The 26,580-nt window shown below is 44.3% G+C and overlaps 1 protein-coding gene and 1 pseudogene across 1 annotated transcript; both read left to right on the top strand.

Annotated features, from left to right (window-relative positions):
• The first annotated feature begins 516 nt into the window (after positions 1-516).
• Positions 517-2,467, top strand: LOC142409211 (E3 ubiquitin-protein ligase PHF7-like; annotated as a pseudogene).
• Positions 2,468-8,978: 6,511 nt separating this feature from the next.
• On the top strand, positions 8,979-21,256 carry LRPAP1 (LDL receptor related protein associated protein 1). The gene is made up of 8 exons (XM_075499672.1): positions 8,979-9,190; positions 14,303-14,447; positions 14,841-14,965; positions 16,344-16,464; positions 17,400-17,558; positions 18,085-18,167; positions 20,505-20,681; positions 20,993-21,256. Exons 1-8 carry the CDS (start codon positions 9,011-9,013, stop codon positions 21,056-21,058), a joined length of 1,056 nt encoding a protein of 351 aa, XP_075355787.1. The 5' UTR covers positions 8,979-9,010; the 3' UTR covers positions 21,059-21,256.
• Positions 21,257-26,580: the final 5,324 nt, after the last annotated feature.

Here is a 26,580-nt window from a genome sequence, read left to right as displayed (position 1 = left end):
GCTGCCAGCGGGGCCCAGAGCAGGCACGCCGCTGCCTCGGCCAAGAGCCCCAACGTTGGTTTTCTCCCGGCAGCGTGGTCACCAAGAAGGGAAGGAATACCTGCGTGAACCCCCAGGCACGCTGGGTGCAGGCGCTCCTGGAGGACTTCGCTGCTGCCACCCCAGTGCAGCAGGCTTAGCCCCCGGCACCAGGCGCACAACAGAGTGCTTGAGCTGCATCCTTCTTCAACTGGAAAATGTATTGTAATTGACATCCATTTGCTAAACTAAATTTTGTTTGCTAAGAAAGTGAAAATACAAAAACGATTTAAAAGGTATCGACATGCCTTTTAATAAGGAGTCAGGATTTTTGATGCCTAAATAAAGTGTTTGGATTATCAGACCTCTTTGGTGTCTTTCTTGCCCTCCCCACACCCTGGTTTCACTGCTCTCCTCTGAGCAGGGCAGCCTCAGCCCCATGGCAGCTCCTGCGGTGCTTTCCACTCCCCAGCCTGGGCTCAGCTCCTGCCCCCCAGCATGACCCAGACATCCCTGTGGGGTGACGCCGGCATCTCTCTGGGGTTTGCCCGTTTCCCAGGGCCCTCCCCGCACATGTTGTGCGGAGCCAAGTCACAAACCCCCCAGGCTGGGCAGCCCCGCTGGGCATCCGCCACCAACTCAGTGATGTGTTTACCTCAAACACTGGAGGATCAGGACAGTCTTCAACCAAACCAACGTCCCCACGCCCAGCCATCTCCTTCACTACAGCCCCTTGCAGTGACGGAGCTGAGGTCCCGGCGCTGCAGGGACCCCCACACTGCGCTGCTGGAGGAGCAGGCAGGACTCTCCTGTGCGCCTCCTGCCCCCAAATGAAGCATCAGGTCCCCAAGGAGGAAGGTGAGTGCAGAACAACCCCACGGGCACCTGCCAGAGGGGATTTTGGCCGGTGCCCAGCTATGCAAGCAGAGGCCCCCGTGCCGTGGGAAGGTGCTCTGGCCTCTCCCCCAGCCTGCTCCCGGTGTTACCCCCACTGGCACCCCGGTGCAGTGCTGGGGGTGATGGTGCCGCTGTCCCGGCAGTCTGCTGGCTGTGGCGGCGGGCTGACTGTGACCCAAGGTCGCTGGGCAGCTGTGCCGGCACGACAGGCTCTGCGTCCACAAGAACTTCCTAGTGAGTCCCCAGAGCTCGACACCCCACGGTCCCCAGCCCCACACCGCCGACAGCCCCTGGCACACACCCTCATTTCCCCTCTTGCAGTACCACGCCAGTGGGCTGAGTCAGAGAGGGGCCGATGAAGAGGGCTTATATACCTTACTCTTCCCCAACATCTGGCAGGAGCTGAAGTGGGTGGCACAGAAGGTGAGGCCAGGGGGGAATGTGTTCCCACCACGGTCCCCATGCCCCGTGGCCGGTGCTGCACAGGCCAGCAACCCCCCAGGGATGCTCTGGTAGCCATCTGCAAGTAACTCACCAGATCCTCATTTATCCAAAAAGGCCCATTTCTGCAGAAACTGGGGATTTTGAGAGGGTACATGGCTCTATCTGTGGTCTGGTGTCACTGGCCAGGCGGCCCACCAAAATGTCATGGGGCTGTGCTGGGCAAGGGCTAACCGGGCTCCCCAGGGGCGTGCAGCACTGATGCCAGCTGCCTCTGGGCCATCTCCAGAGGTGCTGCATCTGCCGGCTGTGGCACGCCTCGGTCACCTCCTGGGGCCAGCAATGCCCCCAAAACTTCCACTTCCCCTGCGGCAGCGAGCAATGCTGCATCTCCCAGTTTTTCAGGTAGTTCAAGTGAGTGCAGCCACCCTGCAGAGCTGCAGCCAGGGCCACGGCAGAGGAGGGCTGGGGCTGAGCTGTCACCTCCATCCCACAGGTCCTTCTGCTGGAAGCACCGGCCGGTGCAGCGGGCGTGGGCGGTGCAGCAGGACCAGACCCCCTGCCTCATCTGCCAGGAGGCCGTGGCAGGGCGGCCTGCTATGACACCCTGGTCTTTCCTGCCTGCGCCAGCACTTGGTTCCACTGCTGCTGCATCCAGGTAGGTGGCATTGCCCCCAGCCCCTGACATCACCCCTGTCATCACCCCATCACCCATCTCCAGGGGAGCGCGTGGGACCCTCCCGCCGTTGATGTCAGCTCTGCCCCAGGGCCAGGCACTGCGCTCTGCCCTGCACCACTTCTGCTGCCTGCTCTGCTGGGACACGCAAACCTTCCAGGCGGAGATGTTTCACCTGAGCATCAAAATTCCTGACAGGTCGGCGCCCTCCCCACTACCTCCCTCCTGCTCTGCGATGCCCGATCCCCTCCTGCCTTCCCGGGTGCCGGCAGGGGTCCCCCTCGCCCCCAGGGCTGAGCACTCCCCAGCTTGCACAGGGATGCTGCCTGGGAGGAGGACAGGGCCTTCGATGATCATTACCAGCAGCACAGCTCCTGCGACACTGCCCATTGCCTGTGTCTGGCAGGACAGGAGCAGTTGGAGGAGAAGGGGTGAGTGCTGGTGGCCCTGGTCCCCGTAGCCCCATTGAGGACCTTACAGCAGCCTTCCAGTACTTAAAGGCGGCCTACAGGAAAGATGGGGAGGGACTCTTGATCAGGGAGTGTAGTGATAGGACAAGGGGTAACGGTTTTAAACTGAAAGAGGGTAGGTTTAGATTAGATTTAGATAAGGAAGAAATTCTTCACTATGAGGGTGGTGAGACACTGGAACAGGTTGCCCAGAGAAGCTGTGGATGCCCTATCCCTGGAAGTGTTCAAGGCCAGGTTGGATGAGGCTTTGAGCAACCTGGTCTAGTGGAAGGTGTCCCTGCCCGTGGCAGGGGGGCTGGAACTAGATGATCTTTAAGGTCCCTTCCTACCCAAACTACTCTAGGATTCTAGGATTCTATGATTCAACATACATTACAACTTAGAAACGCTTAAGTGTTGGCTTTGGAGAAGTAGAGTGAGAAACATGGCTTAGAAGAGAAATTATGGTTGTTGGGTTTTTTTATTTTTGCAAAATACAGCTACAGTCTGTTTCTGTACAGTGTTATTGTTATGGTTAGGTTTACTCTTCTGGAAGTAGAGTCCTAAAGAATGTTTACTGCAGGCTGCACAGACAAATAGAATGAGGGAGCTAGTTGGAAACAGTATGGTTTTTGTTTTAATATAGATAAACCTGTCTTGGGTTATATTCTGGCTGGGAGGACAATTAGGATTAGGGTTTGGAGAATGAGAACTTTGTCCAAATAAAGAGTTAGGTAGGTCAGTTTATTACTGATCAAATTGGGCTTTGAAAGATGAAATGCAGTGGGACAAAGATGTACCACTTTGGGAGAGGTATGTCTCCCAGTGACCTGGATATCAAAGTTAAGATTTGGGATAGATTTTGGAGAATGAAAGGTTGAAGTGCATTTGTTATAGGATAAGGAGCCATACAGACGAAATGTGAAAGAACCGGATGGGAAGAGCAAGCAGCTCTCCTAAAACTTTGATACAGATTTGATTCACCCGAGTGCTGCTCTTGGCACAGCTAGAACAAGGATGAGGATTTGAAAAATGAAAGGTGGAAAGGTTAGCCCACTGCCTGTAGAACTCTTTTTTCATACACGGGATGAGGATTGTGGTTGGGAAGAGGTGATGGGTTTGGTGGGAATTTTACCAACACTCAAATATTAAGAAAATCATTACAGAGAGGACTGAGGGTCATAAAAACAAGCTTTTGTATTTCACCTTGTCATTCTTACATGGATGGAACAAAACATATGCAGTGGTGCTCTTCTTTGCTAAAATTTAGTTTGGCTAGGAGTGGGGCATTGGAAAAATCCTAAAACTTGTAGGGCCTATGTTACTACACAGAGACATCTGTGGTATCCCAGAGGGAATATCTAACATCTGGGAAACATCTGGGAAACATCTAACACATCACTTTCCAGCTGGGGCAGACTTTTGGCTAAGGTTATTGTTTGCAAAAGGTTCACAGACATCACTTCAGTACACCCTCAGAAGGGTCCTGGGGAGGCTTAGTGAGGGCATATTTGGACAAATCCAGCAGCACCCTCGCAAACCCGCCACACTTATCCTACCCGCCCTACATTTTGGCTGGTTAGGCTCAGCCTGCAGACCATATTGCCAGGAGAGAAGACGGAGATGAGAAAGGCCGCAACTGCTCTCATTTCCAGAGCTCTGCAACAGAGTATTTGAAATGCTGGGCAGTTTCTATCACTTGCAAAAAATTTTAGATGTATATAGAATATGTGAAGGCCCAAATTCAAAGGTGAGCTGGTTTTGGTAAAACTGAAGCCAGAAGCAGCTGGTCCAGCTCTTACACTGACTCTTAAAGGAAGCAATTTCCTCACACTGTACGTAGAAGTATGTAATTTAAATCACATTCAAGCCTCTGAACATAAGCTTCAAAGTCCTCCTCTCTTTTATTCTACCAGGAACCCTACACTGTTCCATAAGTGCCATTAGGCTTTCTTCTGTCTTTCTTTTAACTAAGACTTTGTCTGATCTTTTTATTGCTTTGCAATGTCATCCTCATTCCAAATTTCTCTAATTTTGTTTTTCAAGTGAGCAGAGGGCAGAAGACAGACTTCTGAATGTGGTCTACATCATGTTTCACAGAATCACAGAATCACAGAATCGTATAGGTTGGAAAAGACCTTTAAGATCATCGAGTCCAACCGTAAACCTAACACTACCAAGACCACCACTACACCATGTCCCTAAGCACCTCATCCAAATGTCTTTTAAATACCTCCAGGGATGGCGACTCAACCACTTCCCTGGGCAGCCTGTTCCAATGCTTGATAACCCTCTCGGTGAAGAAAAATTTCCTAATATCCAGTCTAAACCTCCCCTGGCGCAACTTGAGGCCATTTCCTCTTGTCCTATCACTTGTTACCTGGGAGAAGAGACCGACCCCCACCTCTCTACAACCTCCTTTCAGGTAGTTGTAGAGAGCAATAAGGTCTCCCCTCAGCCTCCTTTTCTCCAGGCTGAACAACCCCAGTTCCCTCAGCCACTTCTCATCAGACTTGTGCTCCAGACCCTTCACCAGCTTCGTTGCCCTTCTCTGGACACGCTCCAGCACCTCAATGTCCCTCTTGTAGTGGGGGGCCCAAAACCGAACACAGGATTCGAGGTGCGGCCTCACCAGGGCCGAGTACAGGGATCACTTCCCTAGTCCTGCTGGCCACACTATTTTTGATACAAGCCAGGATGCCATTGGCCTTCTTGGCCACCTGGGCACACTGCTCGCTCATATTCAGGCGGCTGTCAACCAACACCCCCAGGTCCTTTTCTGCCTGGCAGCTTTCCAGCCACTCTTCCCCAAGCCTGTAGCGTTGCATGGGGTTGCTGTGGCCCAAGTGCAGGACCCGGCACTTGGCCTTGTTAAACCTCATACAGTTGACCTCGGCCCATCGATCCAGCCTGCCCAGGTCCCTCTGCAGAGCCTGCCTACCCTCCAGCAGATCAACACTCCCACACAACTTGGTGTCATCTGCAAACTTACTGAGGGTACACTCGATCCCTTCGTCCAGATCATTGATAAAGATATTAAACAGAACTGGCCCCAACACAGAGCCCTGGGGAACACCGCTTGTGACTGGCCGCCAACTGGAGTAAAGTCCATTCACCACCACTCTTTGGGCCCGGCCGTCCAGCCAGTTCTTTACCCAGCGAAGAGTACACCCGTCCAAGCCATGAGCAGCCAGTTTCTCCAGGAGGATGCTGTGGGAAACCGTGTCAAAGGCTTTACTGAAGTCTAGATAGACAACATCCACAGCCTTTCCCTCATCCACTAAGCAGGTCACCTTGTCGTAGAAGGAGATCAGGTTGGTCAAGCAGGACCTGCCTTTCCTGAACCCATGCTGGCTGGGCTTGATCCCTTGGTTATTCTCTACCTGCCGTGTTATAGCACTCAGGATGATCTGCTCCATCAGCTTCCCCAGCACTGAGGTCAGGCTGACAGGCCTGTAGTTCCCCGGGTCCTCCTTCCGGCCCTTCTTGAAGGAGATTAGATTAGCTAATCTCCAGTCAGCAGGGACCTCCCCAGTTAGCCAGGACTGCTGGTTTCATTAATGTTTCTTTTTTAATAAGGACAATAAAGAATGAATACACAAAAAGCGATGGTCCATCAACTCAGCTACAGCCCTCTGGAACAATGCAAACAATAGAGTCCGCAATAGCTTAACACATCCATTGCTTACATCAGTTTTGGCACAATCCTGGGGATTCAGCTGAGCTGCTTTTCAACTGTGCAACAGAAAAACGAAGGGAGAATTTGACCTGAAGTGCACAGGAAAGGGAAACAATGGAGTTGATTTCCCATTACCTCCCACTGGATGTTTCTTATTTACACTAAGGTGCGCTATATGACGACTTTGGCCTTACTGACACCAACGTAAATCCAAAGTCTCTACACAGAAGTCCATAGAGTTATTTTGGCTTTTTACTTGTGGGAGTGAAGCACTTGGGCCAGGACATACAGAACAATACCAAGCAGTGGTCACTTGACACAGATGTAAGGGCAGTGGAGAATGAGATCCAACAAGCCAGCATAAGCAAACCAATGGTGCGGCACCCGTTACCCATTTCTAAAAATTTTCCCAGTGTAGCTCAAAAACTCAAGCAAACAAATGCATAAAGCTATGCACAACTATGCTCAATACAAGAAAAGAATGAGAACTTGTAAGAGTTTATATAGCATGGAGATGAATTTATTTGCAGAGAGCCTGAAAATTCAATCAATACTTCTAATGACAGAATATAGTATGTCAAATGACAGTATATATACATATATACACTGTAATAATGAGACCAAAACAAGCTCTAAATCCTAAAATTGATGTGGAGAGCTCTGCAAGATTTGGGTAAGGCTGATGGGCTTCTTTTCCTATCATCATTTGTTGTGCTTTAACCCCAGTCAGCAACTAAGCACCACGCAGCCGCTCACTCACCCTCCCAGCTCCCGGTGGGATGGGGGAGAGAATCGGAAAAGCACAAGTAAGGAAACTCGTGGCTGAGATAAGAACAGCTTAATAATTTAATAATAATAATAATAATAATTGTAATTGTAATGAAAAGGAAAATAACACGAAAGCAAGAGAGGAACAAAACCTAGGAAAAAAAACCCAAGTGATGCAACTGCTCACCACCCGCCGACCGATGCCCAGACAGTCCGTGAGCAGCGATTGCTGCTCCCCGGCTAACTCCCCCCAGTTTCTATACTGAGCATGATGCCATATGGTATGGAATAGCCCTTTGGGCAGTTGGGGTCAGCTGTCCTGGCTGTGCCCCCTCCCAGCTTCTTGTACACCTGGCAGAGCATGGGAAGCTGAAAAGGCCTTGACCAGTGTAAACATTACTTAGCAACAACTAAAACATCACTGTTATCAACATTATTCTCATACTAAATCCAAAACACAGCACTATACCAGCTACTAGGAAGAAAATTAACTCTATCCCAGCCAAAACCAGGACACCAGGTCACTATACTTCAATGCATACTTCAATACTTACTTCAATTGTCCTTCAGTGCAATGTATACTGCAATACTTTTGCCCACTTCTGCAATTTAGTCTTACAGCAATGGCTTCTAGGTTCATATGACTCAGAATCTGCACTGACTTTGGAAAATATGGAAGAGAAAAGAGAAGATGTTTATATTGCTTACAAGGCAAAAATGAGAGTCCAGTAAAAATCCTCCCCAGGGCATTGTTTTCAGAAATCTCATTATAGTTTAGGCAATCTATTTGTTTTCGCAGGACTGATTTATAATGTATGAAGGCTTGGTGTTGACAGTACTACAGAGCTATGCTTTAATTTGCTCAAGGTCACACATGAGATCTGAGGTGAATTTATGAAGTGAACTTTTGCCTCCACCACCAGCTAGGCTCAGGAAAGTAACCCCACCACTACCTTGCTAAACAAACTCAACATAGAAATGCCCAACTATGCCGGAGACCCTGTACGACACAAGCTTTGCAGTGTGCAGAAGAGGATTCATCAAGAAGACAACAGAAAGAACAGATTTCTTCACCACCTGCCCCTCAGAAACACCCACATGGAGTGTGCTCTGCAGCTCCTGCACTTCTTTCATAGTAGCATTAAATTTTAGTGGATATTTTTAAAACTAGGGAGGATATATACCAAAACTGGATTAAATACTGGGCATTTTCATAGCACCATGTTTTTTTTCTTAATACAGCTTGACTTAATCCCCTCCAAAGATTTCTCGTTGCCTACTAGACTTCTTGGCTGCCTACTTGAGGAGGAAGCACTGTGAAGGGAGGTTGGCGCCATGCAGGATGGGACACTCGTGCCCAAGAGCTGCACACTGACCTCAGGGCCATTCCCATAGTTCACCCCTCGATAACAACCCAATCTACTCGTTATTACATTTCTCACAATCCTCCTTCTCCCCACACCATCAAACCCTATGTACTGTCTTGGGCAGAGGTGTCCTCCACTGCCACCTCCAAGGGAGGGCAGTCCTTCTTCCCCTGAAAGGGAGTACTGGGGAACTGGTCCCCATTCTTGCCTTCCACCCTTCCTGAGCTGCCTTTTTGTTTTCTGCATACTCTTGAACATTGCGCTAATATCTGAAAACCTTGTTCAATCAAAGGGGTGGTGTTTACCCATTGTGTCCCCTCTTCCTCACACAGCTGATAGCAACACCTCGCTGAGGGACACACAGGGTGCAGGACAGCATTCGCTGTAGTTACTACAGGCTGCGAAAAAAAACACTCACAAAAACTGACACATTCAGCATATTTCCACATTTTGTGAAGCAAACACTCAGGAGAATGCCATGAAGCCGCTTGAAGAGAAACAGCCCAAACCTAATTTTTCTCACACTACCCAGACCCCAAACTAGACACTAGATTTTCGACCTAAACTGGATTTTAAGCGTGTTTTCCTACACAAAACACCCCTTTCGCTCGCCGGGGTAGGCGCGGAGCCCGAACCTCAGCTGCCGACCGCCCGGGGCCTGAGGGCGGGAAGCCGCACGGCATCTCGGGACTTGTAGTTCCCCGGCCAGAGCGACATGGCGGCGCCGCGGGCTCTGGCGGCTCTGGGTGCCGCGCTCCTCCTTGCCGCTGGCGTCCAGGCTAGCAAGTACTCTCGGGAGGCTAACGAGGGGTTGGCGGCCGCCGGCGCCAAGGGGCGGGAGGCCGGGGAGTTCCGGGTGGTAAGGCTGAACCAGGTCTGGGAGAAGGCGCAGCGGGTGAGTGAGGCGGCGCGGGAGGAGCGGAGACGATGGCGGCCCTCTGAGGGGGTGCTCTGGCAGAGCTCTGAGCGGGGTCCGTGGTCGGGCTTGGCCGCTTCGGACACTCATTCCCTGTCAGTCGCCTCAGAAGATGGGGTGCGGCGGGAGAAGCGGCGCGGGCAGCGGTTGGAGAGGGGGATTTGTGTGTGAGGAGAAACCGAGGCTGTCCGGCCCGGCGTCTCCTCGACAGGCCCCAGCTTGATGTTAGACCTCTGGGCTGCTGTGGTTTTTGTTTGATTTTCAGGCCTGGATGTCCCTGACGGGCAGCTCAGAGCAGGACCCACACAGCCCCGCTCCCTGGGGGCTGTCCCAGGCGGCTGGGAACAGTGGTGCTGTGTAAGGGCCTCTCTCAGGAGGTATCTCCTTCCCCTCTCCTGCCATATGTATCTGTGTCATGGGAAGTGTTGATCTTCCCATGTTTAAATCCAGCAGTTAAACCCCATGCCCAGGAAGTGGAAGAGAGAGTGAGGTCCTTCTGGTACCATGGAGGATCTGAGACTGGCTCCTGCACTCGCTGGTTGAATGCTTCAGCCCTTTTGTTAAGGGGTGTGATGCTCTCATCTGTCTGAAGGCGGTGGCCTTAGTTCCTACTTTGTACAGGACAGGAGCTCCCTGCACAGGAGAGTAAGAAACCCTCCACCTTGGTGGTTATGTCACCTTCATTTATACCAAGTGATGCAGTCACATGCGGGAGGACCAGCAAATGGGTATCACCGTTCCCAGATGAGAGCCTTAACTTTGACAGTAATACTTGAGTTTCTCTCACTCTGAGCTAAAAACATATTTAATTAAAGTGAAAATACAGTAAAAATATTTCATTACAGTGGAAATATTTAATTACAGCTAAGCAGAACAGCTCCAACAGGAGGGGAGGAGCGCACTGCATACCATATTCATCCCCTGAATATTGTGGAGCATGGAAGTTAGGGTTATGGCTGGTAAAGGTTCAGTTCTTTCAGGCAAAGGAATATAGTTGACATTAATTCTGGATTTTCTGTATCTTGGACAGGCATTCCTTAGCCTGAGCTGTTGAATTAGAGGCAGGACATCCCTGGGTTTAGTAAAAAAATAGAACCCCTGCCATAATGCTGCTTCCCAACGTGCCAAAAGAAGGTATCAAAAATACTCCTTCCCTCAATGGGAGAAGGATGGGATGGGGGATAGGGCAGTGTGTTGATAATGAAACTCCAGCTGTGAACTGACAGCTGAAGAATAAACAACATGGATACTAGAAATAAACTATAATGATAGGATTGTCAGTTTCCTCTTATTTTTCCAATTACAGTCTTTTTTCATTTTCATACCTGGATCTTCTAGAATTAAAATTTGAGATGCTTTACATCATATGCATTAAGATGCTAAAATGTAAAATGAAGTTAACTCTGTCAGAGTAAAGAACTAAGCTTTAGTAAATTCTGTACGTGTGAGCCAGATTTTAGAGAGGCAACACCTACTTGAACTAAATTTGCCACCATCTAAATTTCACTTCGAGTACAATTGACACCCAACCTGTGTTTTAGAAAATGATTTTTCAGTGTGTCTGGGCAAGGTTTGAAGTAAGAGGAAAACTATGCCTGTGTGTTAGACCTGCTTTGAAATATTTGTGTGCGCCAATGCTGAACTCTCTTTCCTTCATTTTGGTAGTGGTGGAGATACTACTGAAAATGAGGAACTCCTTTGTTTTGACATAAAAGATGGATGTTGCAATTCAGTATTGCAACACACAGCTGGATGAGCAGTCCTTCAGAAAGCCCCAAAACGTTACTTAGTGGGAACCAGGAGCTGGCAAGCCAGATTCCTTCCTGTTTCCCTGAGGGAGGGAGGGTTTGATCTTTCTCCAGCATCTCTTTTCATAGATATATGTTTTATATAAAAACTTTAAAAAGTTATTTTAATACAAGAGTTCTTCCCAGTCAGACCCTAATTCTACAGTTATTTGAACCAATGACAGATACTATGTAGGTTTCACGAGGTATGTGATTTGGCCTGCTAGTCTCTAATAATCCATTGTGCTGTGGTTGTTGACACTGGTGTAGTTTTAGCATTGCTTGTTACCGGGGCTTCCTGACCATCCCAAAGCAGCAGTGGGCTCCAGAATCTAGGGCACGTTACACCTAAAAAATTTGTGGTAAAGAACCCTTTCCTCTCAGAAGCGAGTGTGTAGGTAATGGTATTGCAGGTAATGATTGTAGCCAGGCGAACAGCAAACAACTTAATTGTTGTAATGTTTCACAAGTTTCCAGTGCTCATTCCCAGAATTGCCAGGTACGTATCTTGGATGTTAACGTCCAGGCAGCATAAGGAATGAGGAATAAGGAATGAGCATAAGGAACTTGGTGCTTTGTTATTTAATCATTAAACTTAGCTTTTCACCTCTGCTTCTAGTTAGTTATTGCAGCATATGACTGATGTTTGTTAGTAAAGTGATGTGGAGTCTTACCTGTTGACATTTTTACCCGGTGTCACTCAGGGTCCTACATGATCTTGAAGGAGGCAGTTCTTGAGCTATATACTTTAAATTAGCCTATGTATTCACTTCTGTGTTACATAAATGGGAAGGCAAGGGGCTTCCAGCAGGTTTCAAAGGATTTATAATGTTTAAAAGGACAGTTACTTGAGTTTCATACTAAATTATAATGAGAATCAGAAAAATATTATTGGAATCCGGAGGAATTTGAATAGAATCTTTCATTTTTCCCTGAAGGAACAATGGGCTTAATGTAGTTCCTTAGTTTTTGTTAAGAGTTTAAAATGTTTGATTGACAATGAGATGTCTCCAAACTTTGTGTTTAGAAGTTCTGATATTCTTCTCTGGAACTTTCAGAAAACACAAAACCGTATGTGTTTATGAGATTGCACTAACTGCAGAGAGTATCTAACATAAACTGCATTGTGTAATCTTTTATACAATAGTGTGTCTCTGATGATAAAGTCATACATTTAAAAGATTGTATTTTCCTATTTTTGCAGTACTTAGGAGCTGAATTAATTGTTATCTAAGTTGTTGCTGGTGATTTTTTTTCTGGATTTGCTCAGCCTAACTACATATTAAGTTCACCCTGCTGGAATGCTGACATTAGAGTACAGAACTACTGAGGTGACCATTCATTTCCTTCACAATTTATAGCAAACTTTTCATTCAGTCTTCTTCCTGAAGCATCAGGGCACAATTCTTGCTGAGCAAAGCATTGTTACTTGGTGCCACCGCAGAAGTGATACTCTGGCTGTCCAGGTCATCCTGCTCCAGAAAAGCAATTAAGGTTTTTTGACTTTAGCATACACTAAAAATCATAAATAAAGGGGTTCCTTCTAAGTGCGTAGCTTTTGTCAAGCAGTTCCCCAAAAGTAGATGGTAAAGAATACAATAGGGATGCTCCTTTGCTTTAGTAGTAGAGGGATCAGAAGTTTTAATGTGTTCTATAAATTTTATATTTACCCATGATTCTAACTACTCTAGATTTTAAATAAATTATTTCAGTAAGCCAAGTGCAAGATACAGGAAAAAAAATTAGTTTAAAAATTAAAATAATTATGTTCAGTAGCACAAGACTAATTAATAGGACAGCCCAAGCTGAAAGCAGAAACAATAATGTGCATAGGTTCCTGAATTCCTGTCAATAGGAATTTAGTGGATTGGCTCAAGAGAATGACATTTTTCCTAGTTACTTTCAAATAGCCTGCTGACGCTCAAATGAACGGCTGAATCTTTTCAGTATCATTCTGATGTTTAAAAATAATACTGAGTTTTGAGTCTGTGTTTATTAAACATGCTGCTTCCTCATTGAAAGTGAGAATTTTTATAATCTCTAATCTGATTTTAATGACTAAGAAAACCCCTCCAGTAAATAAGCTTGTCCTAGGACAGATGATCCCAGGTGGTTCAGAGCTGGATCCGAGCTCCCAGGAGCTGGCTGCTCAGTGGTAGGAGGTAGAAGGACTCAGACAGCTCAGGCAGAACTGTATTGGAAGTCACACTGCTCATGTTTTTTGATCTCCTCTCTTCTCTGGGCTTTTCCTTACCTCACCTTCTTGTTATTAACATGCACATACACACACACACACAAGAAGTTCTGAAGCATTAATATGATTTGTTACATTTCTTTGTTTTAAACTGAAGTGTCTAAAATCTAGAAGTTCAGGCTCAACTTACAGCAGTGCTGCTTAGCCAACTGCGTATTAGTCATTGTCTCTGTTCCTGTTTTCTCTGTATTTCATGAAATTTCAAGCTGACCTATCATTCATTTAAATCTTAATATTTTTTTTTCATAGCTTCAGCCTCAATAGCTTATCTCTTTGTTTTGTTATGTGGGACAGGAATACCTCTAGATTTTGTATGGTTTTAATGCACAGAAATCCTGTTAAGTGATCGTAGAAAATTTTGCACTTTGATCATAGTAAAAATTGCTGATGAAGTGGCTCTTCGACTTGCAAGGCCATCCTCAGTGTCCTGGCAGTCTGCAAAACCATACTGACAAATAAAATTTACCGACTCAGTATAACTATATGGTTAGAAGGTGGCCCGCAAGAAAGCACATGTGCTGGCAATGGCATGTTGTTTGAGAAATTCGGTCATTACTGCCTTTGAGAATTAGTGAAACTGAATTGATTTAATCCATTGGATTTTTACATTCTTTGTTATTGGTACTGGACGTTTTTAAGGTAGAACCGTTTTTAGAAGGTGGTCCCATTAAAAGTGGGGGAAGAATCCCATTTAAATGTTACTTGAAGGAACACCAAAGAAGGACACAAATTCTTAACCCTTACATAATTTCGCTGTTGTCCAAGTAGCTGAAGAGCTGACAGAGAAGGCTACATGATCACTCTGTTAACACTAGTATGCTGGGGGCATAGCCATGTTCATAGGCAAGAGGTGTTATGTATGCAGTGGCTCATACCTTAAGGCCCTTAAATTCAGATGGATACACAGCATTAGAGTAAAAGAAAAAAAAAGCTGTGCTATACTGGCTGCGCAGCTATACTGGTTGCGCATCTGTACTGGCTTCTGAGGTTACACTGCAGCAAGAGGTGACTCCACGTAACTGAATACAAACCTTTCTCTGTTCTTGTTAGCTTCATCTCTCTGCTGTGAAACTGGCAGAGTTGCACAGTGATCTAAAAATACAAGAAAAAGATGAGTTAAGCTGGAAAAAACTTAAGGCTGAAGGACTAGATGAAGATGGAGAGAAGGAAGCCAAACTCAGACGCAACTTAAATGGTAAGCTAAATCTTTGAAAGAAGCCAAACTTAGACACAACTTAAATCTAAGGTATTTCTTTGCATAAGGAGTTTAAACTTTGCATCAGACACATGCATGGTTAGACACCTGTGTTTGTGTTTGAACCATTAAATAACAGGTTGTCTTTCCAGACACCAAGCACACATGAGTTCTTTGGACATGAGTAGGGAGCTGCAGGAAGCTAATAGATTCCTTTGCTCCCGATGTTTTCAGAAGAGGTCATTAAACCTGGTACCTCTGTGTCTTAAACTATTAGCTTCTCCACTGTGAGCTGCAAAATCCAGCTCTGCAAGTCAAGGATGTAGCCAGTCTCTCATCTTCCATACATCCATAGTTGGTTCTAATGTTTCTGTATCTTCTATTCCCTTGCAGTCATTATGACTAAATATGGAATGAATGGAAAGAAGGATTCTCAACTAATTGATACGAACTACATTAAAGACGATACAGAAAGCGATACACTAGATGATCCAAGACTGGAAAAATTATGGAGCAAGGTGAGTAAGGTTTCCAGGAACTGGAGCGTAGGAAATCACTGTTTCTTCATTGAACTGTGTCTGTGTCTTCTTAGAGCCCCCAGACTTGGAACTGAATAGCTTTTCTACTCTGCTTTTAAGTACCGGCCAAGCTGCTGTGCTCTGTAGCTCACATCTTTGTGCCCTGCAGGCATCCCACCTGCATCCAGGTCACCACGTGTGGCAGTTTCTCTTTGCCAAAGAAAACACCCGCATCAGTCTGCATGGAGGATAAGATCCTGGGTCCACTGAGGGCAAACAGAGTTTTTCCTCAAATTTCACTGAAGTCATGATTTCCCTTTGTGTGACTATTAACACTGTGTGGTAGTATACCTATAGTGTTTTTCCTGTTTTTCGTATTGTTATTTCTGGGCTTTTTTAAAAAGATGCATTTGAAATAGAATGATTTCATAGACTGTTTAAAAGTGAAATGTATAGTAGGGGGTGTTAAATAAGGACTTTCCCAACCTGGTATTCAAGTGAAAATTTCCAGGATTTGCATTAATGCATAAAAAATAGAAAGTGTACTGTCAGTCTGGGCAGGTAAAACTGGTGAAGTAATAATCTTCAAAAATGAAATAATTCAAGTTTTAAGAAACAAGTAGTTAGGTAAAGCAAAGAATTCTTACACCAGTCTAGTGCAGTGGTAGTAAAGCAGAGAAAAATATCTGCTGGGTTTTAAAATGTTACTGTAACTAGATATAGCTCTGGCAAGGGACATGATGTCATGTGCTTTGAGGAGCAGTAAAGTGCATTAGATAGAAATATTCCCTAAGCAAAAAAAGGGTTGGGGCTGAATAGGTACCAAAAACATTCACTTTTGATCATGCATTGCAGCTAATAAGTCACCAGATTTGTGGGTAGTGCTCCAGCTGTCTGACCAGTGCTTCCCTAATTGCTAACAAGTAGTCCAGTCAGGAACAAATCACTGCAGAGCAAATGCATGGAAGTGATAAAATCTTCACTTGTCAGTAGACTAAGACTAAGTAAAGACTGTGCTTAATATCACGCTGCATCCCTCACGCAAGCAGTCCCCTTACGGTTGCATATGGAGCTCCCTGGCCCTTATTTCTGTATTAAATTATTTCCCATGGAATAGAAATGGCAGACACTTTTCACTGGGTAGTCCATAGCAAGTCTAGCTTTATAAGTCTGAAGCAAACTTCCTTTTGACATTAAAGCCACCATATCCATCAATATCTAAATCCTGACCTCATGCTAATATAAAGGGATTTAAAGCAAAAGATCTTAAGGAAAAGCTGGACTTAATAATTTTCTAAATGAGGTGGGAAGTTTTGGCAGTTGAGTGCACTTAAAAGCACTTGGCCTGGAAAGCATAATGAGCTCATGTTTCTTTCAGGCCAAGACCTCTGGGAGGTTCTCTGATGAGGAGCTGGATAAGCTTTGGCGAGAATTTAAGCATCACAAAGAAAAGATTCGTGAATACAATATTCTGCTGGAGACCGTGAGCAGAACAGAAGGTGCCTGAACATTTCTCTGATGTTTCGAGATTGGTACAACACTTTTCTCTGCCCATTGCCTCCATTGTTTCCAAGTTCCTTTGAAACTCCTGAAGTCTGACATTTCTGTCAGAACTGCTTGCAGATGCTGACATTTTCAGATACTTGCTGGGCTTAGTTCTGCATTAGCCGCCAAAAATCTTGCCAGCTAATGAAAATGTTGCCAGTTTTCTGATTCTGCCTGCATTTCAAGCAGGGGAGATACCATCAGATTAGCAGTGATGGCCATAGTATTTTACTGGAATTATGCAGCAAGCGTAGATCCATTGCTGCAAAATGTGGTCCTAAAGTCTGCAGAACATGCATGTTTTATCTCACCAGCTGGGAGCCCAAGAGGATGTACTTGAATATCTTAGGCACTGAGCCTGAGGTGTATTAAAGCATTGAGGATCTGAATCCAGCTTGCTGTACTAATCCTAGTTAAAATTGTTAGAGCCAAAAGTATTCTAAAGCTTATAGGGAGTTTGATGTTTGCATTGTAGAGTCCAAGCTGGAAGCTGCTGGAAGTAATTTCAACATCAGATGTCCTGATTGGTTCATGAAATGCCCAGGGAAGAGGGCACAGGACTCATCAACCATCCATATCCCATTTCCTTGGGATACTGCTAACCTGGGAAACTAAGAACATTTCCTTACTGAAATCTTGGCTGGTGCCAGTAGGAGTTAAAAGGCGTTTCTGTAATATCACCCTCCAGAGCGCTGAGGAGCATTGATCTTAATATTGACCTGCAAAAGGAATTACTGCTTCTTGAAGTGTGGTGTCGATGCTTTATTTACACTCAGCTCAAATGCTAAGAACTTACCATCTTTTATTCACTTCAGATTTGGGGGATTTCTGGAGCTTTTGACCTATCAGGATTTGTCCCAAAATCAGTAACACTTTTCTTCTTCAATAGATATCCACAAAAATGTTATCAACCCATCTGAAGAGAACCTGGTGAAAGAGGAAATCTTGCACAACAAACACAGAGAACTCAAAGACAAGCTAAGAAGCATCAATCAGGGGTTTGAGCGTTTGCGTAAAGTCAGTCACCAGGGATATGACACAACCAGCGGTATGATACAGTGGTTTTTATGCTTATTTGGGATTAACTTCATTTAAAAAAAAATTAAAATCAGTGGGCAAGTAATAAGATGTAGTCACAGTATCACAGTACATGGTGTGACCACCATGGGGTGAAGAGATACAGCCAGCCTGTTCTATTTAGAAGCCAACACTGGAAGTCTAATGAAAGGATAGGGACAACCTGTAAAGAGGATAGTTCTGTCTTCCATGCCCACATGAGAAGGGATATTACACCTTCAGCCCCAGGGCAGGTGAGACAACATGCAGGGCAAGTAACGCCATTATTCAATTCCTAGGGGGTTTTTTGCTTTCTAAAAAATACTTGCTTCAGCAATACTATAGTTTTAACTTAAGTACTTGGACTTTTCTCCCTTTTCATCTAAATAGACCTGTTAGTAATGCAGTGCTTAATATATCTGTGTGTATGTATGTGAGAAAGTGTGCTCATCTTTCATAGAAGCTGGGCAGAAAAGCATTGTGTCCAGATTTTCATTTAGTGGTATGTGTTTGTTTAGAATTTGAAGAACCAAGAGTGATTGATTTGTGGGACATGGCCAAATCGGCCAATTTCACTGAGAAGGAACTTGAATCTTTTCGGGTGAGTAGAATTCTAGTTAGATCTCGTATGGAAAGATATTTCCCACATAAAGAAACATTCGATGTTACTCTGAGTGCAGCCACTTCTGTATTGCTCTTCAAACACCATAAAAAAGAGTCATGCTGCTTTCTTAGTATTTCAAATACATAAACATATATGTAACTAGTCATATGCACGGTTCTGTTATCAGCCAAATGAAAATTCTGAATCCTGTGTTAGCAAGTGTTGCATATTTTAAATCTTTGAAAGATCAGGCCCTGCTTGTTTGTTTCCAGTGCACCAGGTTTCCCTCTCTTACCCACTGTCTTAATGTAGTTACTTCTTTGGGAAGCAGTGTACTTTGTATACCCAACAATTTCGCTCTCGTGACCACCTCTTGCACTAACTTCCCGTGTTGGAGCTGTGTTGAACTGACCCAAAAGTACCATGCTGAAGACTGCTTTTCAAGGAAATATTATAGAAATTAATTCCTGTGGGGTTCATGCTGGTTTTATTTAATTCAAATTGCATTGAGAAAATGTTGGGGGTTTTTTTCATCTGACTCTGCCTGTTTATCAGAATAGATTTTAATTGATAGCCTGGAGAAGTAACTCTTCAGGGCTTCTTCATGGAGTTGCATGTACTTTATGATGTTGTTTTACCCTCCAAGACGTGGCTAGGGACGCCTTGAGTTTCTTTTCCAGATAAGGTAATGAGAGAGTTTTTGCTGCCTGAGACAGGGATTTAAATCTGTCTCTCTTAGATAGCAAAGATCCATCTTATTTCTTTTAATTCACATGCAGCCCAATTCTCTTATGAAGCAAACGTTTTAATTACACTGATTTCAGTGGCCCTGCTTTTAGGAGTGTCAGAGGAAAGCTTGTTGCAGACTTCAGCAGGGCTTCTGCTGACCTCAGTGGGACATTTTGGTCAGGACTGTACAATTGCATGAGAGGTAAATTTGGCCTTCATATCTGCCGCAGTGAAAAAGAAAAACCCAGTTCCATAAGCAAGAACACATATCTGCTTATTAATTTTACTGTTTTAGTAGAAATCTTCATTAATGCAAACCCTCTTCACCAGACCAAACCTGTCTTGTTATTGTGAATGTTGGGACATCCTAACAACAGTAAGACAGTAAGAATCACAGTGAAACATCTGCCTATTTAAAAAGTCCATGAAAGCAGAACTAAAGAAATCATGTGACATTCAGCCTTATTTGAGCAGCTGAAGTTGTCTCTTCTCCTGACTGGCCACAGTACCAGCCTTCATAAGGGTTTCATAGTGAAAGATGCAAGTGCTGCTCTGGTGGTATGTCATCTGAGAGGAGCAGCTAAAATGATTTGTCATCAGAGCAGTAGAACCCCAAAGTGAGGTCCTGAACGGAGTATGTAAAACAGACTGGAATGTTCTACAGCAAAAGGAAACTATTTTCTTATCAGAAATGTTGAAAACAAAAATGCTTTGCTTTAAAAGCTGAAGAAGATCTATTAGGATGATGGATTTTTATATTTTTTCAAATTGTCTTGAAATGGGAACAACTTTGTCGGCCACCAGGACTGAAACACACCAGTGACCAAAATTAAGTGGGCTCTGCCAAACAGGGGGATTTCACTGTAGGGTTTGTCTGAGTTTTTCTGGATGTAATGCATAGAACTGCTGCCATAGGTGGTGTAACAGTTTGAACTGTTCATATCCTCTTCACAGAGGATGTGTCCTAAGACACAGAGAAATTGAATTTACTGCCTTGAAGTAGCAAAACAAGAGCATGCTTTGGTGGGTAGAGACATTACTCATTCCGTGGTCACCCTTGCAGTGTCCTTATCTGAGGACTGTCTCTGATACGTCCTTGAACACCACAGTTAGTCTGGCCACTGCCTTTGGGGTGAACTAAGAGGGCTTTTTGTTTGTTAATTAATTCATCCTATTTCAGATTCATCATAGCAGACTGCAAACTCAGAAAATGTTTACGTCTGAGCGGAAAATAGCAAATTCAGGACCTGATTTTGGAAAGAGGCTTCTCTTAAAAATTGTCTGTCTATTTCCCTCCCCCCAGTCCACTATTCTTATGTATAAACTTTTGTTTGGTACTCACTGCTATCATCTCCTAGCACCTCACAGCCATCAGCAGTCTCCTTTTGAGGACTCTGCAGTGGAACGTTTTCAGCACCTGCCTTCAAAATAGGGTGTCTGGGTGGTGATGATAATGTATTGTCCAGACACTCTTAAGAAGCAGGGAACTGAAAAAGCTTTCTGTGCTTGACTTACTTAGTAAAATAGCATTAGGGATGTCTTGGCAAGAAAAGAGGAAGAAAGAGAAAGAAAATCTTGTGAAGCTGTGTGTATTTGTTGTCTTAGGAGGAGCTGAAACACTTTGAAGCAAAAATTGAAAAACACCATCATTATCAGAAACAATTAGAGATTTCACACCAGAAACTGAAGCATGTAGAGGGAACTGGAGATAAGGATCATCTGAACAGAAACAAAGAGAAATATGCCATGCTGGAAGAAAAGACAAAAGAACTAGGATATAAGGTCTGTATAAACCCAGTGTACATACATGTTGAAAGTTTAACTCAGTAGTAGAGGGTAAGTAGATTAGCCAGTGCTGAATTTTCACACACGTTGAATGACTTCCAGAGGGGGAGTTTAAGGCAGACCTGTGCTCCATGTCTAGTGCAGGATATGCATAATTGTTTTTTATAGACCTAATTTAAAATGCCTGAAATCTCCCTGGTCTCTGCTCTTCCTGTTGTCACATATACTGATAGCAAAATCAGAATATATGATATCGATAATTCATTGTCTTACTAAAATTTGTTTGATGTGTTTTGTTTTCCTGCTAGGTAAAGAAGCACTTGCAAGACTTATCCAGCAGAATCTCTCAAGGTCTTCAACACAATGAATTATAAAAATGTATTCCCCTTCATGGGATCAATCTATTAACACAAAATAGATAATGTGTTTTCTGAACAGGATTTACCAAGGAGTCCTTCTGAAATAGTAAGGATTGAACAGAGTTGCCCTGTAAGAAATTTTTTTTTTTGGTCCACTTAATTGCCAGTTTTGTATTTGCACTATCAAATTAAATGATTAGATTATAAATTGAAGTTGCACGTCTTGGATCATATATATCTTGCATCTGAATCAAGTAACAGCCTTTGAAATAAGCAGTCAGGTCAAAAGGAAAAATAGGTGAACTCTCAGAGGATTCCTGCTAGTAAAAAAAAATACTAATCTGATAGTCAGGAAAGGTATTCTGATCAATGAAAGCAAACACTGAGGTACAGGAAGTGAAAACAGAGGCCAGAAAAGTCTTTTATTTCAGTGCTGGCCTACTACGTTTCCTACTGAAGGCAATGGAAGTATTTCTACTGACTTTGAGCAGTGGCTCAGAGCTGCACTGTGTATGAATCTTTCACGGGAGAGGGGGAGGAAGAGTAAGGAGGGAACAAGTATTGAGGTCAATTCACACAATTTAGTTATAGACTAACACATCTGAAGTTACTGAATGTATGTGTACAATTATCTTGTTCGTGGTTGCTTGGTTTTGTTACCCTTAGTCATTAAAAAAGTCAAAACAAGATACTGGTGAGGCTTTTTTTTGCTTCCTTCTCATTTAGTGAGAAGTAACCAGACCTGGTTTTTGAGCATGTTGCTTATTCCTTTAAACTGAAGTTCACTCACACATTAGTTTTTAAGACAGGAGGGGTAGTTTTGCACCACAAGAATGTGTTTCTATGTTCTGACTAGGCAGAAGGCTCTCTAAAGCAACTTCTCTCTGAGCACATATTCCACTACAATCTCCAGTAAAGATTATTATCACTTTCCCTTTTAAGACCAGATTTTTCTGTTGTGTGTCAGAACTTTGGCAAACATTAGCCATCTGGGTTGAAATTTTCTCTAATTATAATGCTGACCCTTTATTTCTAAGGAGTGTTTCCCATGAAACTGTTCCAGGAACAAGGTTAAGGCAAAGGTCCGATGTAGGTAAATCATTACAGCTGCTTGGTTAAGAAGCTCTGTCACTCACAGATTGCAGCGCTGTAGTGTGCTGCATGAGGAAGCTGTCCTCGAGCCTCACTTGCCATACCTATTTGTGACAAATATTGAAGAGATCCATTCAGTCAGAATCAGCCACTCTATGTATAATTTATCCAGTTCCTGGGTCCATGGTGGGTTAAAAGTAGTATGGTTCTGGACGTAAAGACTGTTTCATAATGTGCAAGTGATCTGAACCAAAACTGTGGTAGCAGTCGTACTTTGAGATTCTGAATACCTCTGCAGCAGTATGCTTTTTTTTTTAAGTTTTTTATTTTAATGTAAGCTAACAGTTATTTATATTCCAGAGCATCAGCCCATCAAGAGAAACAGAGGCTACCATTAATATTAGCAGTCATCTGAGGGATGGTTCTGTTCACGTAGTTTATGTGTATGTCCCCTTTGGTTGGTAAGCTAAAAAAAGTAAACCCAAAAATAGCTAAAACCCGTTTATGAGAAGAGAACGGTTTGGGTTTTTTCCTAGGTGCCACACACCAATTCTTCCCTGGACTATGACTTTAAGGGCTATTCAGCCTTCTTTAGCCCTTAATAGCTGTGTCTTGCAGGTGTATCTTCATCATGATTTTTTTCCAAGGTGAACACACAATAGAAATGTATTCTATACTATGTGAGGAAGGTGCAGACGTCACGACATCCTTCATTTTCTCCTTTGTTAGGGTAAGAAATAAATCCATGTTCCACAGGTCAGCTTGGTGTTTGGTGGCTGTAGCCTTGTTTAGTAACTTGGATGTGGAGAGGCCTGCACCACTGGCTCCTGGGTGAAGGATTTGAACCCGTGCACTAAGTACATCAGCAGAGGAAAGGAACTGAGCAAAGCACTGAAATCTGAGCAGTTCCTGCTCAGCAATCCTAGCTGGGTTGTGCAAGAATGGGAAAGCTTTTACTGAGCACGTCCAGATACTGCTGCTGGGGGAAATCTGTTGCACAAGGGAAAGCAACGCGAGTATCTCAGCCTACTATAAAGGCAGGCAGAGTAGCTGCATGCTCCGCACAAGAGGGCATAGCAGAAAGCTGGGTTTCAGGTGTGTACCTAAAATAGAATATGCTTCTTGAAGAATGTCTGAAGAATTTTGGAATAGCGCAGGGGCTGGATTCATGGAAAGCGTAACCAGGGCCAGATCAGCAGTGGTAATGGCTGTCTCCAAGGGCAGAGCTGCTTCAGCGCAGGCTGTGAACAGAGGTGATGGCTGTACTGTGCGGTGGTGGCTGTAACATGTCTTTACCCACCATGCCATGACAGTAATCGGGCTCAAAGGCCAGACAGGCTCCCGCAGAGAGAATGCTTGGCACACGCTTCAAAGTACAAGAGACTACAAAATATTTACATGTCACAGTAATTTCGAATTAGGAACGAGTCAGATCATCAGTGGCAAAGTTGGAGACTGGGGTCAGCACAGTCACCTCACGTTCGTTACTTAACATAGCTGTTAATGAGTCATCGGGCCCAAAGATTGTTCACACAAACCTAGAGGAGAAAAAGTAATAAAGGGCAGTGGTTGCTGCCTCTGAATCCAGCTTCCCCCTGAAATAGCCTGTGGCTGAGTTAGACTCTGCAACAGCATAGAGAGGACATTAGGACTGGTCTCCATTCCCGTCAAGGCCCTTTGGGGCTTTCCCTACTTTTTGAGATCTGGGGCAGTACACAGGCTAGTGGGTGGTAAAGTCTGATTTCATTCATGTTTCTATACCCTGCACCTCACACACATCAATATATATACAAGTCACTTAATTATTGCCGTTTTTAGGCCTCCAAAGACAATTCACATGGCCAAAATAACAAGAGCGGGTAGCCTTTGAGACATTAAAGGTTAAAAAATAGCTTGAGTCACCACTCTTGTGTTTCTGTAAATAGCAACAAAAACTCAAAGCCACAAAAAAAGGTATAAATGAGATACGTCTACAGTCCTGTACCTAGTGAAGGGTGAATAACAGAGTTCATAGGTGAGACTGCATGGAAGAGACATCCGAATAGGAAAGAACTAGCAGCCTTAAACAGTGGTTGAACCTTCTCCTCTTCCTTAACTGGTACTTTATCTGATCTTTTTGTAATTATTCAAATTACCAGTTTTTTCAAACCATTCTGAGAAACAATTTGAAATACAAAAGTAGGGTAGAAGAAGGAGGAAAGAACTGCATTTCTTATGGAAAAAAAAAAGATCAGAACGTTTTATGTTTTATACGGTCTGTCAAATTCTGCCCTGAAAAGGAACCTCAATCTAAATAAACATGTCAGTGATTTCACGTAGGACAGATTTTATTTATTAAACAGGTTGGGGGTGGAAATGAGAGGGACATAAATATGCAAGGCATTAAATACAACAAAAATAACCAAGTCTTTCTTAAAATAAACACTATGTCCTACATGCTGGTAGAGCAGCTCAGATCCCATCATCCTACCAAGACAAATAAGGAACAGTCACTATGGCAGGTGCATTGCTGTAACGATTCCCCTCTCCCCTAAAGATCGGGCAATAGCCAGAGTGTTTAAATTCACCACGCAGAGACCATTTACATTTCCTGAGCTGAGGTGCTGTCTGACTTTCCAGCCCCACCTCCCAGCAGTGACCCAGTTCCTGCGGGTACGGGTCTCCGTGCTCGGGAGCGGGTGGAAGCAGGATCCCTGGTCGGGCTCTCCTGCTTGCTACGTGTCAGGCTGCCTCTGAGGGGCTCCCGCTCGCCAGGGTGAGGTGGCATTTGCACAGACGGTGACAAGAGCAAGAGACAGAGAAACCAGCTTAGCTTCCAGGATGTGGCTGCCTCAACAGCTGATCTCAGCTGAGCATTTAGACGGGCTTCAGAAGAGCTTCACGCCCTGACTGGGGAGCAGAAGGCAGCTCCCAGCTCCCGAACGCGACGCATACCTGTGCGTACGCTGCCCAGGTCCCAGCACGCAGGGTCTGCAGCTCTGCATCTCACCCGCTGGCCCCAAAGGGGGCTGGCAGGGGCCCTAACTCATCGGGTTTTCAATTCTGCCATTTATGCAATACGTGAGTTCAGGTGAATTGGTGCAGTTACCCATGAAAGAGTGTAGGTCCCCAGCCAGGACCCAGCATGCCACGGTGCCCAGAAACCAGAGCATTGCACTGGGAGCCAGGCTGCTGAGAGCTCTGCAGGCCCTAGCCCAGGGTCACGTGTCAAAAGCCCAAGCACAGCGCTCAGCTCAGGACTAACCCGGACTGAGGTAACACACGGTTCACGTGCTTGGTTCACAACATATTCATCATCCACAGCCCTCCCCTGTCACCATTTGGCACGGCTTCAGAGAGGTTTTTGGGTTTCAGCTTTGTTCGGTTTGTTTGTTTAAAAAGGTGCCGCTTCACGTACAAAAATCTACCAGTAAGTAGTACACAGGCAGTTCTAAAATAATTTTTAAATATAATTTTTCTTTCCGTAGCATTTAATTAGAATAGAAGAAATTAAAAAGTCATGAAACATAAGTCAATAAATAGAATAGACCGTTGCTTTCAGTACAAACAGACCTACCCTTGTAACAGAGAACAGGGAGCTATGAAAGACGAAGACTGCACTTCCCATGTACGCTATGTTACCTAACAAACAGCAGCTAAACACCAGAATCAACATTTCCAAATACAACACACAGTTAACCCATATTTCAGCCGTTCACAGCACCTGTTGGGAAGCAGGTTGTTAATCTACAGGAAAAAAAAGACTGTATGGATTTCTTTTACTAGTATCCACAGTCGTAAAATGGAAGCGTTCATACAATCTGTCCACTTGAGCCAAAATAAATTTATAAACTCTCATCCACAGTAAATGTTTCAAGTTGAGCCACATTTGGTACAGCAATGATTGTAGCCCAAGTGCTTTTATCAATAGCCCTTAGCGCACTTACATATCCAAATCTTCAGGTGTATTATCCCACCACTCAACAGAAGAGCACTCTTCTAAATCAAAAAGAAAACAGTACACAGATATTAATGCTTAACATGTGAATGTAACAACGGTGGATACATTAATATTGCATGGAGATATTTTGTTCCTTCACTGATGTGGTAACTTACCAGAAAGCTGCACACATCCATTTTAATAAAATTAATCATTTTCAGGCTCAAAGGTTGTCTGTCAAGAATTGGTCTACTGTAACTTAAACCTGGTGATTTCTATAGGGCAAGTGAGTGTTGAATCACTTCGAAATAAGCCTCTTATTAAAATAAAGTGCTATTTAATGTTCTGCAGTTATAATTTTCCAGGCAACTTTAAAGGGGGAAGGGAGCTACATTATTGTAAGAAGAAACACACTGAGAACTTGAAACCTGCATATGAAACCAAATAATTTGCAATGCTTGGCATCAGATCTGGGAGTCTAACCTCCAAATTCACATCTCAGTTTCTAATTCAAGAAGACATCTGA

The sequence above is a fragment of the Mycteria americana genome, chromosome 4, assembly GCF_035582795.1.
Source record: "Mycteria americana isolate JAX WOST 10 ecotype Jacksonville Zoo and Gardens chromosome 4, USCA_MyAme_1.0, whole genome shotgun sequence".
Taxonomy (NCBI): domain Eukaryota; kingdom Metazoa; phylum Chordata; class Aves; order Ciconiiformes; family Ciconiidae; genus Mycteria; species Mycteria americana.
Note: the sequence above shows the minus strand (reverse complement) of the source record. Positions and strands in the feature narration are given on the sequence as shown.

Coding starts and splice junctions, on each gene's coding strand:
- LRPAP1 (XM_075499672.1), top strand. CDS start 9,011: ATGGCGGCGCCGCGGGCTCTGGCGGCTCTGGGTGCCGCGCTCCTCCTT. Junction 14,966..16,343: donor TGGAAAAATTATGGAGCAAG/GTGAGTAAGGTT, acceptor TGTTTCTTTCAG/GCCAAGACCTCTGGGAGGTT. Junction 20,682..20,992: donor CAAAAGAACTAGGATATAAG/GTCTGTATAAAC, acceptor TTTTCCTGCTAG/GTAAAGAAGCACTTGCAAGA.